Source organism: Nanorana parkeri, unplaced genomic scaffold (genome assembly GCF_000935625.1).
Source record: "Nanorana parkeri isolate BGI_ZX_2015 unplaced genomic scaffold, ASM93562v1 scaffold1004, whole genome shotgun sequence".
In the NCBI taxonomy this organism is placed as follows: Eukaryota; Metazoa; Chordata; class Amphibia; order Anura; family Dicroglossidae; genus Nanorana; species Nanorana parkeri.
Window position 1 is genome coordinate 359,439 of NW_017307272.1, and position 15,965 is coordinate 375,403.

Consider the following 15,965-nt stretch of genomic DNA (forward strand, 5'->3'; position numbering starts at 1 on the left):
CCCAAAGAAAAAAGAAAAACAAGAGAACAGGATGCACAGGAAATGGGGGGAACTAAGAGACACAAAAAATCCCATGATTATAGTACTGTAAATAAAACCTCAATTCCAAAAATGTTGGGATGCTGTGTAAAATCTACATAAAACAGGATTCAATGGTTTGCAAATCTCATAAACCCATATTTTATTCACAATAGAAACCATATCAAATGCTTAGATTGAGAAATGTACCGTTTTAATAAAAAAAATAAGGTAATTTTGAAATTGATGGCAGCAACATGCCTCAAAAAAGTTAGGACACTTCCTGTCACTTAGAAAGAGCCTTGCACGTTGATTCTGGTCACATGCACATTTTTCTTGGGCAACTCCCATGAGACAGAGAGGAATCATCTCTCACTGTGCACAGCTGCTTCCTCTCCCCCTCCCCCTCCTCACTAAACACACTCTGCCAGTTTCACTGCTTGTAATCTCCTTTGCAATGCTGTGAATTATCAAAACTACTTACAACAGCGTTACAACAAATCTACAACAAACGTCACGTTTACAACAATCTTTTCAGAAAAACAAGTTTATTTTAAATGTAGGAGACGTATCCTCTGTGACTGTGTGACCAGATTCAGCATGCGAGCTGAGACTCAGAAGAAAGTAGAAAGTATGAGGCTGGTGACAGCTCACATGCTGAATATCATCAGAAAGTTTGTGATAAAAGGCAGTGATAACAAGCAGCTCCCCCCACACTCCCTTTTTGGTAAGCCAGGAGGAGAGAAATCCAAGATCATATATTAGTGTGAGAGAGAGCTAAAGAAATCCCAGCTCCTTGCGGTCTAGAGGGGAAGATTTGTGGGCGGAGACTGAGAAGACACGCCCTCAGCATGTTGTAGCCCATCACATGAACGAGCACAGAGGGTGGCTACTTTTCAGCTCCCATAGGGACCATGGAGATGGTCAATGACAATGACAAAAAAAGTTACAGTCATTGATTATTTATATAATAGAAGCTATTTTTATTATTTAATTTCTGATCACCATCACTGTTAATGCGCTCCTCCACCTGATCTCTGGCCAGGACGTGCTGCATGAGAATGCTATACATAGCTTCCCAGTGATATGTACCTTTTGCAGTCTACTTCTGTGAGTGCAGAAATTCCTTTCTTTTAGTAACAAATGTTATCTTTTATAACACAATTATAGATCCTGATCACTTCTCTATTTCTGTTCAGTTACCCTTAACCACCGTTAACCATGCTGTTTACTTCTTTAACCACCGTGATCGGATCCAAGACCTGCCTTAGATTATTGCCGAAGTTACTTTTACATGGTCTTTGTGGGATTTTGATATGTGCTCTTGGTGATTATGTGAGTGTTATTATTTACCTGGATAATCACTAGTGGTGCGCCGATTTTCCTTTTTGTTTTTAAATTACATAAACCTGACTGCTGCTTTCTGTTTGCTTTGCACTTCCAGCATAAAAAAGTGCAATGGTCAAGGGTACTAACACACAGCATACTAGCATTCCAGCAAAACGAAAAAAAAAAACTCCTCCACCACTCATCTCTACACCCCCCTCATTCTCTGCTTACCTCTGCACTTGTCCACCGCTGCCCTCTGCACCCATTCGTCCACCACTCCCCTCTGCACCAACTTGTCAACAAATCTCCTCTGCTCCCATTCATCCACCATTCCCCTCTGCACCCACTTGTCCTCCACTCACCTCTGCACCCCCTCATCCCCTGCTTGCCTTTGCACCCCTTGATCATCGTTCTCCTCTTTACCCAGTCATCCACCAACCCCCTCTGCACCCAGGGGCGTATCTGCCGCGAGGCAAACAAGGCGTTTGCCTGGAGCGTCAGATTCCCACACCCACTTGTCCACCGCTCACCTCTGCACCCCCTCATCCACTGCTTGCCTTTTCACCCACTTGTCCACTGCTCCCTTCTACACCTACTCACCCACAACTTCCCTCTGAACCCACTTGTCCACCAGTCATCCCACTCACAACAATGCAGCCCCTGCACCCCTCACAATCACATGCAATACAGATCCATACCTCCTTCTTATACTCACAAACAAGGCAGCTCCCTGCTTAACTGCTCCTTCGACCTTTGTTATTGAACGTTTTCTAGTAGGCTGGACACTGATTTGTATCATTGCAGGTGTATAGAAAAGAGGTACACTCAGCACTGGTGCTGTGTTGTAACTTCCCCATAGGAACATCTAGAAACTGGGCATTAGCATTGGATAGAGCTACAGCCAGTATAAACAGAAAAAACTATATTCTTTTACTGCAAAACTACAGCAGAGATTACAACGGGGATTGAGTGCTACATGAACTTGGTCCCTCTGGTGGATTCAACAATACATTTTTAAGTTGTGAGTAACCTTCTTTAAAAGAGAACTATGGGTTTAGGGCTTTTCCCCATAGTTCTCCTAAGGGTAACGGGAGGACACAAACTAGCGCCCTCCCGTCACCCAAAGCTCAGTATACCGCGAGCTGCAGCTCGCAATATACTGAGACGCCGCAGCTGAAACGGATCCCGACAATTATGTCTGGATCCGCCCAGCTGATGTAAGGGACCTCCGGCGAATATCGCCTTTGCGTTCCAGCGTGGAACGCACTCAGCGACGGCTTAGTGACGTGGGTGTTGGGCGCCGCTGCGTTCCACGCTGGAACGCCGAGGGCTCCGCCCACCCGCACTTCCTCGTGTGGTTTAAAAGCCGGCTTGGGGGACTTGCAGGGCGTTCCGTTATTGCAAACCCCCAACCGACCTTGCTACAGCTATCACCCCTGGCTGGAGGATCCAAACCATCCCTGCTGCCTGAACCCCTGAGTGTCAATGGACCCGGATTCCTACTAGGCAGCCTTGCCAGCAAGCAGTCTATACCTCCCTGGAAACTGATAAGTACCTTGAGCTAATCACTGCTATACAGAGACTGTCATTCTGCCTATACTGGATAAGATTGCATTGCAGCACTTATTTACTTTAATGAGACTTTCATATTGCTTGCTGGTTTTGATTACATTGCAAACCTTATCACTTGAATGAGGCTGTCATTGTTCCTATACTGGATTTGAATTCATTACTTGAATGAAACTGTTATTGTTTGCCTACAGTTGGATCTGATTACAGTGATGCACCCTTTGTAAGAATAAGACTTTCTGTTAAACTATGCTTGAATTGAACTCCTCGGTGCATTCTCAATAAGAGCAAACTTTTCTGTTACTTTGACCATACGTAGTTGAGATCATCATAATTAGCCCCCTGGAGCAGTGGCGGGTATGAAGCAATACCTTCACTGAGCTCCCTAAAACAGATTCCAGCCTTAATTTTGGCAGATGATGTCAATAACTCCTAACTCTCCTTCCTGTGACTGAGAGTGACGCCTGGAGTTCAGTACTGATTGCCATAATTAGAGCTAAACGCATTTACTCATTCCTCCGCAGTTGTGGTTCATAAGAAACGCAGACAGTAGGACGTGACAGAATAACGGAACCCTAAATATCATGAACCCAGCGGAGCTAGTGGGACATATCGTCTCCCTTACACAAAAAGTTGAGATGCTGGCCCAGACTGTACAGACTCTCCAATTAGAGAATCAAACACTGCGGGATTCAATCGCCCAGTATGCGAACACAAATCGTGAAGGCCCAGAACCTAAAGTCAATCCTCCAGAACCCTTCTCTGGCAACCAAAAAAATTATCGGGAATTCACATACTCCTGCAAACTAACTCCAACAGAGAGGGCCAGGAGGCGCTCCATGAATCTTTGCCTCTACTGTGCCTCCTCGGACCATACGGTGGCTTCCTGCCCCCTGGTCAAGAAGAAGGAGAAAGGTAAGCCGATTCATTTATGTAAGATGACATCAACAACCGGGTTACCTAGTCCTTACCTTTTTTTACCTCTCACCCTACAGTGGGACCACGTCAGGATTTCCGTTAAGGTGATGGTCGACACAGGCGCATGTGGGAATTTTATTGATTTTGGTCTTGTTACCTCAAATAAAATACCACAAATGAGAAAAAAGACATCATTGTCCGTGAGTTTCATTGATGGTTCTACCTCTGAGTCAGGTCCTATTCTCCATCAAACCCAACCTCTTATTGTGTTGCAGAGAAAACCACACGGAATTCCTGTCTTTCTATATAATTCCTTCTCCCCTCTTCCCAGTCGTGCTCGGTCTACCCTGGCTCAAGGTACATCAGCCCACCATCCTTTGGTCACAGGGGACTGTTGATCTGAACTCTGCTTACTGTAGTGATACTTGTCACCAAGTTGCACCTCTCCTACAGGTCTCTCTCGAGGTTGTGCCACCCCAATACCATGAGTTCGCAGATGTGTTCAGTAAAAAGAATGCGGAGACGTTGCCCCCTCATAGGGCCTACGATTGTCCCATCGAACTATTGCCCGGAAGCCCCATACCTACGGGGAGAATTTATCCACTTTCGCAACCTGTACTCCAACACTTGAAACAATATTTGGTGGAAAACCTAAAAAAAGGGTTTATTAGACCCTCTACTTCCCCGGCTAGTGCAGGGATGTTCTTTGTGAGGAACAAAGATGCAAGTTTGAGACCCATAATTGATTATCGAAGTTTGAATAAGATCACAGTAAAGAACCAGTACCCCTTGCCTCTTATTCCCGAGCTCATTGAAAGATTACAGTCATCCCGAGTATTCACCAAACTAGATCTGAGGGGCGCTTACAATTTGATCCGTATCAAATTCGGGGATGAATGGAAGACTGCGTTCAGAACCCGTTATGGCCTTCTCGAATACACTGTGATGCCTTTCGGGCTGTGTAACGCCCCAGCAACTTTTCAATGCTTCGTAAACGACATCTTCCGGGACCTCCTCGACATATATACCTGGACGATATACTAATTTTTTCAGAAGATCTCTCCGTACATAGGAAGCAAGTCATATGGGTGCTCACTAGACTCCGAGCCCACTCTTTATACGCCAAACTTGAAAAATGCATCTTTGAACAGACTACCATCTCCTTCCTTGGGTTCATCATATCCCCCCAGGGGATACAAATGGACCAATCCAAGATATTGTGTATCCTGCGCTGGCCAAATCCAAGATCCTGAAAGGCTGTACAAAGCTTTTTGGAGTTTGCCAACTTCTATAGAAAATGTATCAAAAAATTTTCCTCAGTGGTGAAACCCCTCACCCGACTCACAAGCTCCACAGTGAGGTTTACTTGGTCCAAGGAGGCACAAGAAGCTTTTGAGGAATAGAAACTCCGATTTACCTCAGCCCCTATCCTCCAACTGCCTAATCCGTATTATCATTTCGTATTGGAAGTCGATGCCTCCCAGACCGCCCTGGGTGAGATACTCTCCCAACGAGCATCCCCAGAGATGCCTCTTCATCCGTAGCCTTCTATTCCAGAACCTTAAATCCAGCTGAGAACCCATTGGAGAAAAAGAATTGCTCGCAATCAAATGTGCCTTAGAGAATTGGCGCCACCTACTTGAAGGAACAGTAAACCCCATAATAGTATACACTGACCATCGCAACTTGCAGTACCTCAAGTCCAATAAGACCCTTTCTTCAAGACAAGTAGGTTGGAGCCTTTTTTTTGACAGGTTCGACTTCTTGATCACTTATAGGCCAGGTGCTAAGAATGGTAAAGCAGACTCTCTGTCTCGAATCTCTGAACCCCTGGAACAATTCTCTCCTCCATCCTCACTAATCCCGTCTCACAAGATCATAGTTGCCAATCTCAATCTAAAACAACAGCTAAAACACAGTCTAAAAGTGGATCACAACCTCATTCCTCAAGGGTTGACACAAGATGCCGAGGGATTCCTCTACAAAGATGCCAAACTCTTTATACCCCCTTCTATGACCATCCACATAATGAAGACGCTACATGACGCCCCGTTAGCGGGCCATCCCGGAATTGCAAAAACCACTGAACTAATTCAACGCTACTTTTGGTGGCCAGAAATGGCTGCGACCATACAAGCTTACGTCACAACCTGTGAGGTATGTGCTATATGTAAACATGAGAGGAGACCCCCTTATGGGTTACTGATGTCGTTAACCAATTCCCAACAAACCTTGGGAAGCAGTTTCCCTTGACTTCATCGTAGAGTTACCTCCCTATAACGGTTACAACACGATCATGGGGGCAGTCGATATGCTCACGAAAATGGCCCATTTTGTCCCGCTCAAAAAATTACCCTCCTCAGAAGAGACTGTTCAAGCACTAGAAGGCCATGTCATAAAATTACATGGGATCCCTTCCCGTTTAGTCTCTGATAAGGGTTCACAGTTTGTTTCGAAATTCTGGAAAGCCCTTTGTGACACCTTACATATAGACCACAGGAGGTCTAGCGCCTACCATCCACAAACAAACGGGCAAACCAAACGAGTTAACCAGTGCCTCAAGCAATATGTTAGGTGTTACTGCACCCACCTCCAGGACAATTGGGCCACACTCCTTCCCCTCGTGGAGTTCTCCTACAACAATTCCACCAGTTCTTCCACTCGCAGAACTCCTTTTTTTGCAAACTACGGGTTCCATCCTAACCTGTTGTCCGAGCCTCCATTTCTCACTAACGTTCCCTCAACTAATGAGTACTTGACTACTCTTCATTCCACATTACAAGTCGTGAAGGAGAACCTTAAACATGCTCAAGACCGCCAAAAGTCGTATTACGACCTCAGACGTAGACCTCCACCTCCCTACAAAGTAGGGGACCTGGTATGGCTTTCCACAAATAATCTCCGCCTACAAATCCCCTCTAGGAAGTTGGGGAAACAGTTCTTGGGTCCATTCCCCATATACAAAGTCATCAACCCAAACACCGTGCAACTTACTCTCCCTCCGGAGTTGAAGATTCATCCTTCCTTTCACATCTCGCTTCTCAAACCCTTCCGGCCTAACCCGTTTCCCGAAAGAAACCCTGCTCCTGCACCCCCTATCCTGGTTCAGGGTGAGGAGGAATATGAGGTAGAACAGAGCTTAGACTCCAGAAGGAGGAGGGAACGGTTACAGTACCTTATTGGATGGAAACGCTATGGGACACAAGATGACTCCTGGGAGGACTCAGCTGAAGTGCACGCTGCTGCTTTGCAAAACCGACTTCACATCATGGTACCCTGACAAGCACCCACCTTTTGGGACCCCAGGAGGGGTTCCCTTAGAAGGGGGGTACTGTAAGGGACCTCCGCCGTATATTGCTGTTGCGTTCCAGCGTGGAACGCACTCGGCGACGGCTTAGTGACGTGGGTGTTGGGCACCGCTGCGTTCCACGCTGGAACGGGGAAGTGCCGCCCACCCGCACTTCCTCGTGTGGTTTAAAAACCGGCTTGGGGGACTTGCCCGGCTTTCCGTTATTGCGGTGGGAACGTCTGCAAACCCCCAACCGACCTTGCTACAGGTATAACCCCTGGCTGGAGGATCCAAACCATCCCTGCTGCCTGAACCCCTGAGTGTCACTGGACCCAGATTCCTACTAGGCAGCCTTGCCAGCAAGCAGCCTATACCTCCCTGGAAACTGATAAGTACCTTGATATACAGAGGCTGTCATTCTGCCTACACTGGATAAGATTGCATTGTAGCACTTATTTACTTTAATGAGACTTTCATATTGCTTGCTGGTTTTGATTACATTGCAAACCTTATCACTTGAATGAGGCTGTCATTGTTCCTATTGTACCAGCCCCCTCCCCTGTCCATTCCGTCAGCGCTGGAGGATCGGAGCGGGAGGGGGGAATCCAGTCCCTCCCCTGTCACGGCTCTCTGCCGTGAAAGGATCGAGAAGTGACCGAACGCCGGTATGTGTTCGCTCACTTCCCAATCTACTGAGCCGACCTGTGACAGGTTCATTGTCACAGGTGGGCTAGAACTACGAGGATGAGTGAAAAGCACTCACCTCATAGTTCTCCTTTAAGTTAAGCAACATGACAGGTGGATGGGCTGGCACTGCATAGGCAGCCTAAAAATAAACAAACAATTTTGGGCAATCACAGCCTGAGGCACCTAGTGTGGTATGCAGTGCAAATGCCCCAGGTGCCCTGCACTACCACAAGAAATTCCTTTGTCATGCAGACATTTCTTCACCTCTACAAGAAAAAAACAGTTTTTCTATACTTCAAAGGAAAAATCTGTTTATATAGCAACCCTTTTGCCATTGTAGTGAAGTTTTAATTTTTACTATGATGACAGTGACCTTGTCGCTGTGCGTGATGCGTTTGATCATGATCACAGAAACCTCCAAATCCTTTAATAATTTTCAATTTCTCCCAAAACAATTCAGGTGCCTTACCTGCTGATCTTTCTGGCTTTCCCACAAATCTAAGATTATTTAGCCTGGAATGATTTTCCAGGTCAACAATTTTGATTTTAAGTTAACATGTGTCAAGATCCTTGGTGGAATTTCTAAGATCGCCAGTGAGCAGGGATATCATATCTTACTAATCTAATTTTCTGCAGAAGTGGCCTCCCCTTTCCACAACCCCCAGCAACAATAAAAAGACATTCCTCCTATGAAGGGATGCCTTGACAGAAATAATAACTTGCACTGCTCTGACCATAACCAGGCAATGAAGTGCAACTTCCCTTGGATGCCTTGTACAAGGACAAAGGGAAGGAAGAGCAATATCCTCATTAAGGTGGAATGCCGATACCACCTTTGGCAAAAAAGGAGGCCTCAGGCGAAGAACTACCTTGTTCCTATGCAACACCAAAAAGGGGGGCCTACTAGACAAGGCATCCAACTCGAAATCTTTCTGGGCCGAGGTGATCAACACCAAAAAGGCCACTTTCGGTGACAAAGACAACTCTCAAATGCTCTCAAAAGGGGCTTCTGTAAGACTCAGAGCACAAGGTTCAGGTCCCACGGAACCAACAGAGATATGAGTGGTGGAGAGACGTGAAACACCCCCTGGATAAGTGAAAGAACAGCATGTTGCCAGCACACCAGAGAAATGTGTCCAAATAAAAGACTTTTATTGATGCATAGACACATGGATGCCAATGTTTTGGGGCTGCGCAGGGTCCCTTCATCAGGCTCAATATGAAAATAATGCAGTTTACAGTCACCTATAAATACAGATACACCACATGCATAAATGCATGTGACTAACCCCTTTGTGACGGGAGACGTACAGTGTATGTCCTGTCACTTTGTGCCTATATGACTGGCCACGTACACTGTACGTGACGAGTTATATCAGGCTTTGTAATGCCGGTATTTGCTGATTCTCAGCATTTAACAGTCATTCATTAATGTCTCAGTATTGAGGCATTAATTAATGAAATAATTAAGCTTTTTGTAAAAGCTTCTTCCTTTCATTAATGAAAGAATGAAGCCGTTACATGCAAATAGAGGACCGCAATTTGCGATCCCGTATTTGACAGCTCAAAATAGCAGAGAGGCAGCAGTGACTCACCTCACCTCTCTGCTATTTGTTTTGACAGTTCGAGAGCCCGATGTTTAGATACATTTCACTGAAAGAATACAATGTATATCTTTTGAGTGAAATGTATCATTTCTGATCGTCTAGGCACGATCAAAGAGCTTTTAGTGAGATCTGAATCTGACTAAAGTCAGGATCAGTCTCTAAGGTTATTATTAGCTGTTCCTAAGTTTGGATCAGCCTAATAGCCAAAAATAAAATAAAAAAGTTAATTTATCAAGCTGTCATAGTGATTGCTTGATATAAACTGACAAGAAAAAAAAAAGTTTTTTTATTTTATTTTTATTTTTTTTACAAAGTGTAAAAAAATTAAAATAAAGTGTAAAACAAAATTAGGAAAATATAAATTATATATAAATATATTTTTTATACTATAATTAATATAAAAAAATTCTAAAAAAAAATAATAATAATCAAAACTTGTGAAAAAAGTGTTTTCTTCTAGTTTTTTTCCTCATTTTTTTTATTTTATTCAAACTAAGTGAGGGGTTAGGTACACATATGTGATATAATTATATAGCCCTATCTGTCCTCTAAAAAACTATATATAATATGTGTGGGTACATTTAGTAAGAAAGTATATTACTGCTGTGGAAGAATCACACAGAAAAAATGTAAAAAATGTGTCAGTCATTTATGAACAGAACCTGAAAACTAGCTCAGTCATGAAGGGGTTAAACAAGTAAAAAAATGTAAAAGAATCCAGCCGGGTGACGCCCCACTGTGACGTCATCGCGCATGCGCATGACACTGCCTACAGCGTGCTCGATGAAGTCATTGCGCATGTACGGTCATCTTATTGACGCCTGCCGATAGCCATCTTGGTGATGGACGCCAGCAGAGAGAGGAGGGGACGTTCACCCGGCGGGATGAGGTTGCAATGGTTCCCGGAAACTTCGCCACTCCCAGTCGCGGACTCGAGTCGAAGCTCGGCCCCCAGGCTGCCAACGTCAGACGGGACCGGCCCCTTCCGTGTCATAAGACGCGACCTCGCAACTGTCTGGCGTTCCAGCAACCCGATGCGGATGCCAGACGAGTGCCGGTCTCCTTACAACCAGCACCCTCTACTGCGCTCCCTGACAGGAGGAAGGAGGATCTTTTTGCTGAGTGTTGCGACACAGCTGTTTGCCCTCACTGGGGACTCTGCGCTAGCGTGCCCAGGACTAAGCCAAAGACCTAACCAGGATAACTAACTGCAAGTATATCCCTCTGCGCCGCTGCCCATTGGGGCTTTATCTGATTACCTGTAGCCTGTCTGGACTTATCACTAACACTACAGCATTGATCATATGTGGAAGATATTAAACTCGCACACTAGAGGATTACTCCTATGTGGTGCAGATATTATGCTGGCAACCTAAAGCGTTACTTCTATATGACCGTCACTATACTGACACACTAAAACGTTAACTCAGATCTACCACCAAAAGAAAGCTCTATCTGTCCTCAAAAAAGGGTATACAATTGATTTCAGTACAGCGTTGCATGACGGAATAAATGTCAGTCAAAGTAACGCAGCGCTGAATACTGAAAAATGGCCTGGATGGGAAGGGGGTTTAACACCGCGGATGTCAACTGGTTAAGCATCCAAAACCGTTGATCTTGACTACTTCAGGTTATTGCCTTCTCACTCAAACTATTAAATTTACTATAGGCATAGCAAGCTTAGTGAGGTTGGAAGATAGACTGATGATGCACTGAGGTTGCTTGGCAAATTAACCCTTGCCATCACGTACTCCTGGGCCAGAGCACGTGACTGTTAACGTCTCTCCGCAGCTGAGTTCCATCTTCCTATTAAGTAGATTATTACAGAGGTATGCCGCCGGGTCCCCTCCTCTCTCCTGACACTGTGTCCTTGACCGAGTGCCCGACTTTTCATAGGGGGTGACACCAAAATGACTGACAGTCATTTTGGTGTCACCCCTCCAATGGTGGCACCCGGGTGCGGGCCGCACCCCCTGCACCCCCCTTGTGACGCCACTGGCCCTGTGTGTGAAATGCACCAAATACACTACAATTCTTATTATTTAAACTACTCTTATATTAAAATTTACTGTTAATGCTAATGTACCCTGAGCTGAAGGTATGGTCATTATTAGCATGGGCTCCCAGAAACCTGAGAGTTATTTCAATGGTATCTTGTTGTTAAAATAATTGAGAAGGGGGGCGTGGCCTGAACATGGCGCTGAGAGGATGTGAGTAGGGAGAGCTCCGGGGAGTGATGGAGTAATTGCCAGTAGATCACCTGATCAGACACCATTACGCCCCATGTCCAGAGGCACCAGGAAATCGCGGACCCCCCGCGCCCCTCCACGCCCGCGGGTACAGGCCCGATTGGACCCCTTTCTATCACAGCCGGCCAGGGGAGTCAGGGCCAGAAGCCAGACCGTGCGGTCCTCGGGCTCCGGGCCTACAGCGTGGCGAGCGGAAGTGCAGGGACGGTCTCCGGCCGAGGCCCAGCCAGGCTCCACTCAGGAGGCCACTCGGTCCCAGATGGAGCAATCACCCTCCCCACCCAGCTCCCTACCTGACCCGATGTTGGGACTCGTGGCGACAGCACCCCAGGGACGCCCGCAAGCGGCGAGTGACATGGACATGCCCAGCCGGTCTGACCTCTGTGCCATGCTGGCGGCGCTCCCGACCAAGGATGACATGCAGGCCATGATAGGCCAGATTGCAGCCACCCTCCGTGCGGATATAGCAGAGGTGAGGGAGGGGGTCGCCGAGCAGGCACAACGCATAGAGGCCTTGGAGACGGCAGACTCCGCGATAGAGGCACGGGTTTCCCAGTTGGAGGAGGCAGTCCTGATACAGAAGACCCACTCGATCCAATTACAGTTGCGGCTGGAAGACACCGAAAATCGTAACCGCCGCAATAACCTGCGGCTGCGGGGGATCCCAGAAGCTACCGGAGGCCAAGATCTAAGGGCAGCTGTGACAGCTCTATTCAATGGCCTACTCGGTAAGCCCCCGACAGAACAGCTGGAACTGGACCGGGTACACAGAACCCTAGGCCCCAGAGGACCCGATGGCAACAGGCCTAGAGATGTTCTGTGCCGCGTGCACTTTTTCACTGTTAAAGAGGAAATCCTTCGCAATGCATGGAGACAGGGCGCTGTAGACTTTGATGGTGCTGACATCCAGATCCTCCCTGATGTGTGCCCGCAAACCTTGCACCGTAGGCGCCTTCTCAAGCCCCTTACAGACCATCTCCAAGCGGGGGGTATCCCTTATCGTTGGGGTTACCCATTCTCGCTGATGATCGGCAGAGGCGACAGGTCCTTTAGACTGACCCACCCACGTCAACTGCCTGACCTGATGGACTTTCTCGACTGTGCTCCACTCCTGATACCAGACTGGCTGGACGTCTCTGCGGCTGAGGCCTCGACTACAGCATCCCACAGTCCATCGGGATCCCGGAGACCCAGAGGGGCTCGCAATAGATCCACGTCTCGGCCCACGAGGAGGGATCGCCCGGAGGAAGAGGCAGCGACTGCAAAGAATCGAGGCCTTATATGCCCAACTGCGAGCCTTAGAGTTGCGTCACAGGGCTGCTTTAGACGGGGACACCCTGACGGCCCTGACCCAGACTCGATCAGAACATAGAGACCTGTTGCTGGAGGGGGTACGGGCCCAATTAAGGAGAGCACTGCGCACGTTGTATGAATTTGGGAACAAACCGGGAAAGCTCCTAGCACGTGAGAGATGTTAGATCCCGTACATACATACCATTCATCCGTTCGACAGAGGGGGCACTAGTCTCCAGATCCAAAGACATAGCGAGGCAATTCCATTCGTTCTACTCTGCCCTCTACAATCTACATCAGGGCGCAGGACAGTCGGGGACTCAGGAACGGACTTGGGCGATCCGGGCGTACCTGACCAGCTCGGGCATGCCCCGCTTACCCCGAGTCGGCTGCACTAAGTGTGGAAGTACATATCTCGGTGGGGGAATTTGAAATGGCCCTGAAAAATATGAAACCAGGGAATTAGATTAGAGTCAACGAGGCCCTGTCTGAACCCATCACCATTTCTAATGGGACTCGCCAAGGATGTCCGCTCTCGCCCCTTATCTTCATACTTGCGCTCGAACCACTACTTAGGACTATACAGGAAACCCCCGGACATAAGTGGACTGGACTGCGGTGGAAGACAGCACAAGGTTGCGGCTTACACCGATGACCTGCTGCTATATGTTACGCACCCAGAAATCTCCCTACCCAATGCCATGCACGCGATACGCGCGTATGGACAACTGACAGACTTTAAGCTGAATTGGAGTAAATCGGAGGCGTTGAATGTATCACTCCCAGAGGGTCGACTGGCGCAGCTAAGGGACTCTTTTCGATTTCGGTGGGCGGACTCATCAATCACTTACCTGGGGGTGGCTATACCTGCAGATATCCGTAAAACGTTCTCCCTGAACTTCCTCCCTCTCCAGCAACGTTTCACATTAGATTTGGCATCCTGGGACCGCCCCTCCTTTACATGGCTAGGTCGCAATAATATCTTAAAAATGATGGTTATGCCGAGATTACTCTATCTCCTCCAAACGCTTCCAGTGTCAATCCCGGTGACATTCCTCCGCCGGCTCAGATCTCAATTCCTAACCTTTTTGTGGATGCACAAGAGGGCTCAGTTGAGGCATCAGATATTATCCAGATCCAAGAGAGCTGGGGGCCTGAGCTTTCCAGATCCGGTGATGTACTATAAAGCGACACACCTGTCAGTGGTGGTAGACTGGTGTTGTAACTCCAAACACAAGCTGTGGGTGGAACTGGAACAACTGGAGTGTACCATGGAACAGTCCGTGACGATCGTGGGAGAGTATCCTTTGGAGAGTTGGTGTGTTCTTAAGGTATATTATGTAAAGAAAATGGAAAAGTCGTGGGAGTACAGACGCAGACCAGACAGATGTGGCCTGGGATTGAGCAATGTATAGGGGGCGAGCCGGGCAAGACAATAGTTTGTAGGAGAAAACGAAGTTATATGCATATATATGACACTGCCTGGCCGTGAGGCCCAGATGTTTGTGTGGTCCTGTGTATGTACTCTTATGTTTGCAGAAATAAAGAATTTAAAAAAAAAAAAAAATTGAGAAAGGCTGCTCTATACAGTGAGTTAGGCTGTTAAACATACTGAAAAAAAAAGTAAAAAATGTTTGATTAGATTTTGCTTACCATGCCTAGGAGGACAGGAGACACAAATAGGTCCCCATCCCTGCCCTTGTCCACAACAACATTCATTCAGCGATACTCGGTGAGCACTCATTGGATGGGTGCAAATCCCATCTGTGCCTCGCATCCTCCAACAGGTATCCATTGCTTCTGTGCGATCTGTAAAGTAGAGGTATTTTCATTAAGAGATTTTAATGTATGTTGTTTTTGTATGCTGTAGCTTAGCTATTAAGTCATTGATAGGACAGTAAGATAAACAATATAAATCTACAGTTTTTAGCTTTGGTCCAGGCCTGAAGTTTGCATTTGGCATAATAGGCCCATGCCTATTTCCATATTTTCAGAGGTGCTTACCCCTAAGGTTGCTTCTTTAGTGCCATTGTGCTGCCTAACAATGTGTCTTTGCATTAAATTGAAATGGAGACTGAACGTTTTTATGTTTGGGACAAAGAATCTCTAGCAGGCTTTTATTGCTGTCTGCCCTATTGATATGACTTTCCCTCACCTCCTCTGTAATCACTGGGTAAGCAAGTAAGTAAAATCTTTCTGTGAAACAGAGAGCAAAAAGCACTTTTTTTGTTTTCTGATGGGGAGGACCCTGGGTTTTTTTCCATATTTGTAGCAGGTCCTCTCCTGTTTTGAAATGGATTACTTTCAATTCCCTATAAACTTGCATCTCCACAATATAACCCTTTGAAGCTGCTGAAGCTATCTTGAGCCTATCTTTATTTCATGTCTGGATGACCTCAATGATTCATCAATCACGTCTCCCCTTGATACATGCTGTCTTTGGCCCTTCTCTCACAGATATTAGCTTTCTTTTTCATCAATCATTTTCCTCCTAAACTTTATGTGAAAGAACACATTCCTGGCATACATTTAGACATCCCTGCTCAAAAAAAACAATCAGCAGATTGCACAGCTAAAGTCTGCAGCATTTAGTGGCCAGCAGGGAGAAGCAGAGAATCCCAGGGCAGAGAATAGCCAGCAATAAAGCAGGGAATTTAAAGGGATCCAGGGGATGTTTTGTTTCATATAATGCTTTTGTGCCGCCCCAATGGGAATTAGAAGTTTATATAGATAAGGATTTATATAGTTATTTCTTTAAATCATTTTTCATATAGCTATTTTATTGTTAGTCCCTATGCTGCCATCTAGTGACCTTTTGTGGTAATGCACTTGTTTTTTATGTTCCCTTTCTTTAGATCTATGACACATTTCCTTTGTATGTAATGCCCCACCCTTCTTCCTGGTCAGTACTTCCTGTGTCATGGATGCAGCCACAGGCCACATGTGACAAGGGACACATGTATTCCACATAGTACGCTACAAAGTTATCCTCTTTTGACTGCATAA

At 46.4% G+C, this 15,965-nt stretch overlaps 1 protein-coding gene across 2 annotated transcripts in view; it reads right to left on the minus strand.

Annotated features, from left to right (window-relative positions):
* The window catches only part of LOC108795773 (latent-transforming growth factor beta-binding protein 3-like), a 305,365-nt gene that overhangs the window by 59,540 nt on the left and 229,860 nt on the right, over window positions 1–15,965 (minus strand). For both annotated transcript variants that reach the window (XM_018567072.1, XM_018567071.1), the window contains one exon: window positions 14,613–14,768. In XM_018567072.1, the coding sequence (XP_018422574.1) occupies window positions 14,613–14,768 (156 nt within the window). The remainder of the gene's footprint in view (window positions 1–14,612; window positions 14,769–15,965) is intronic.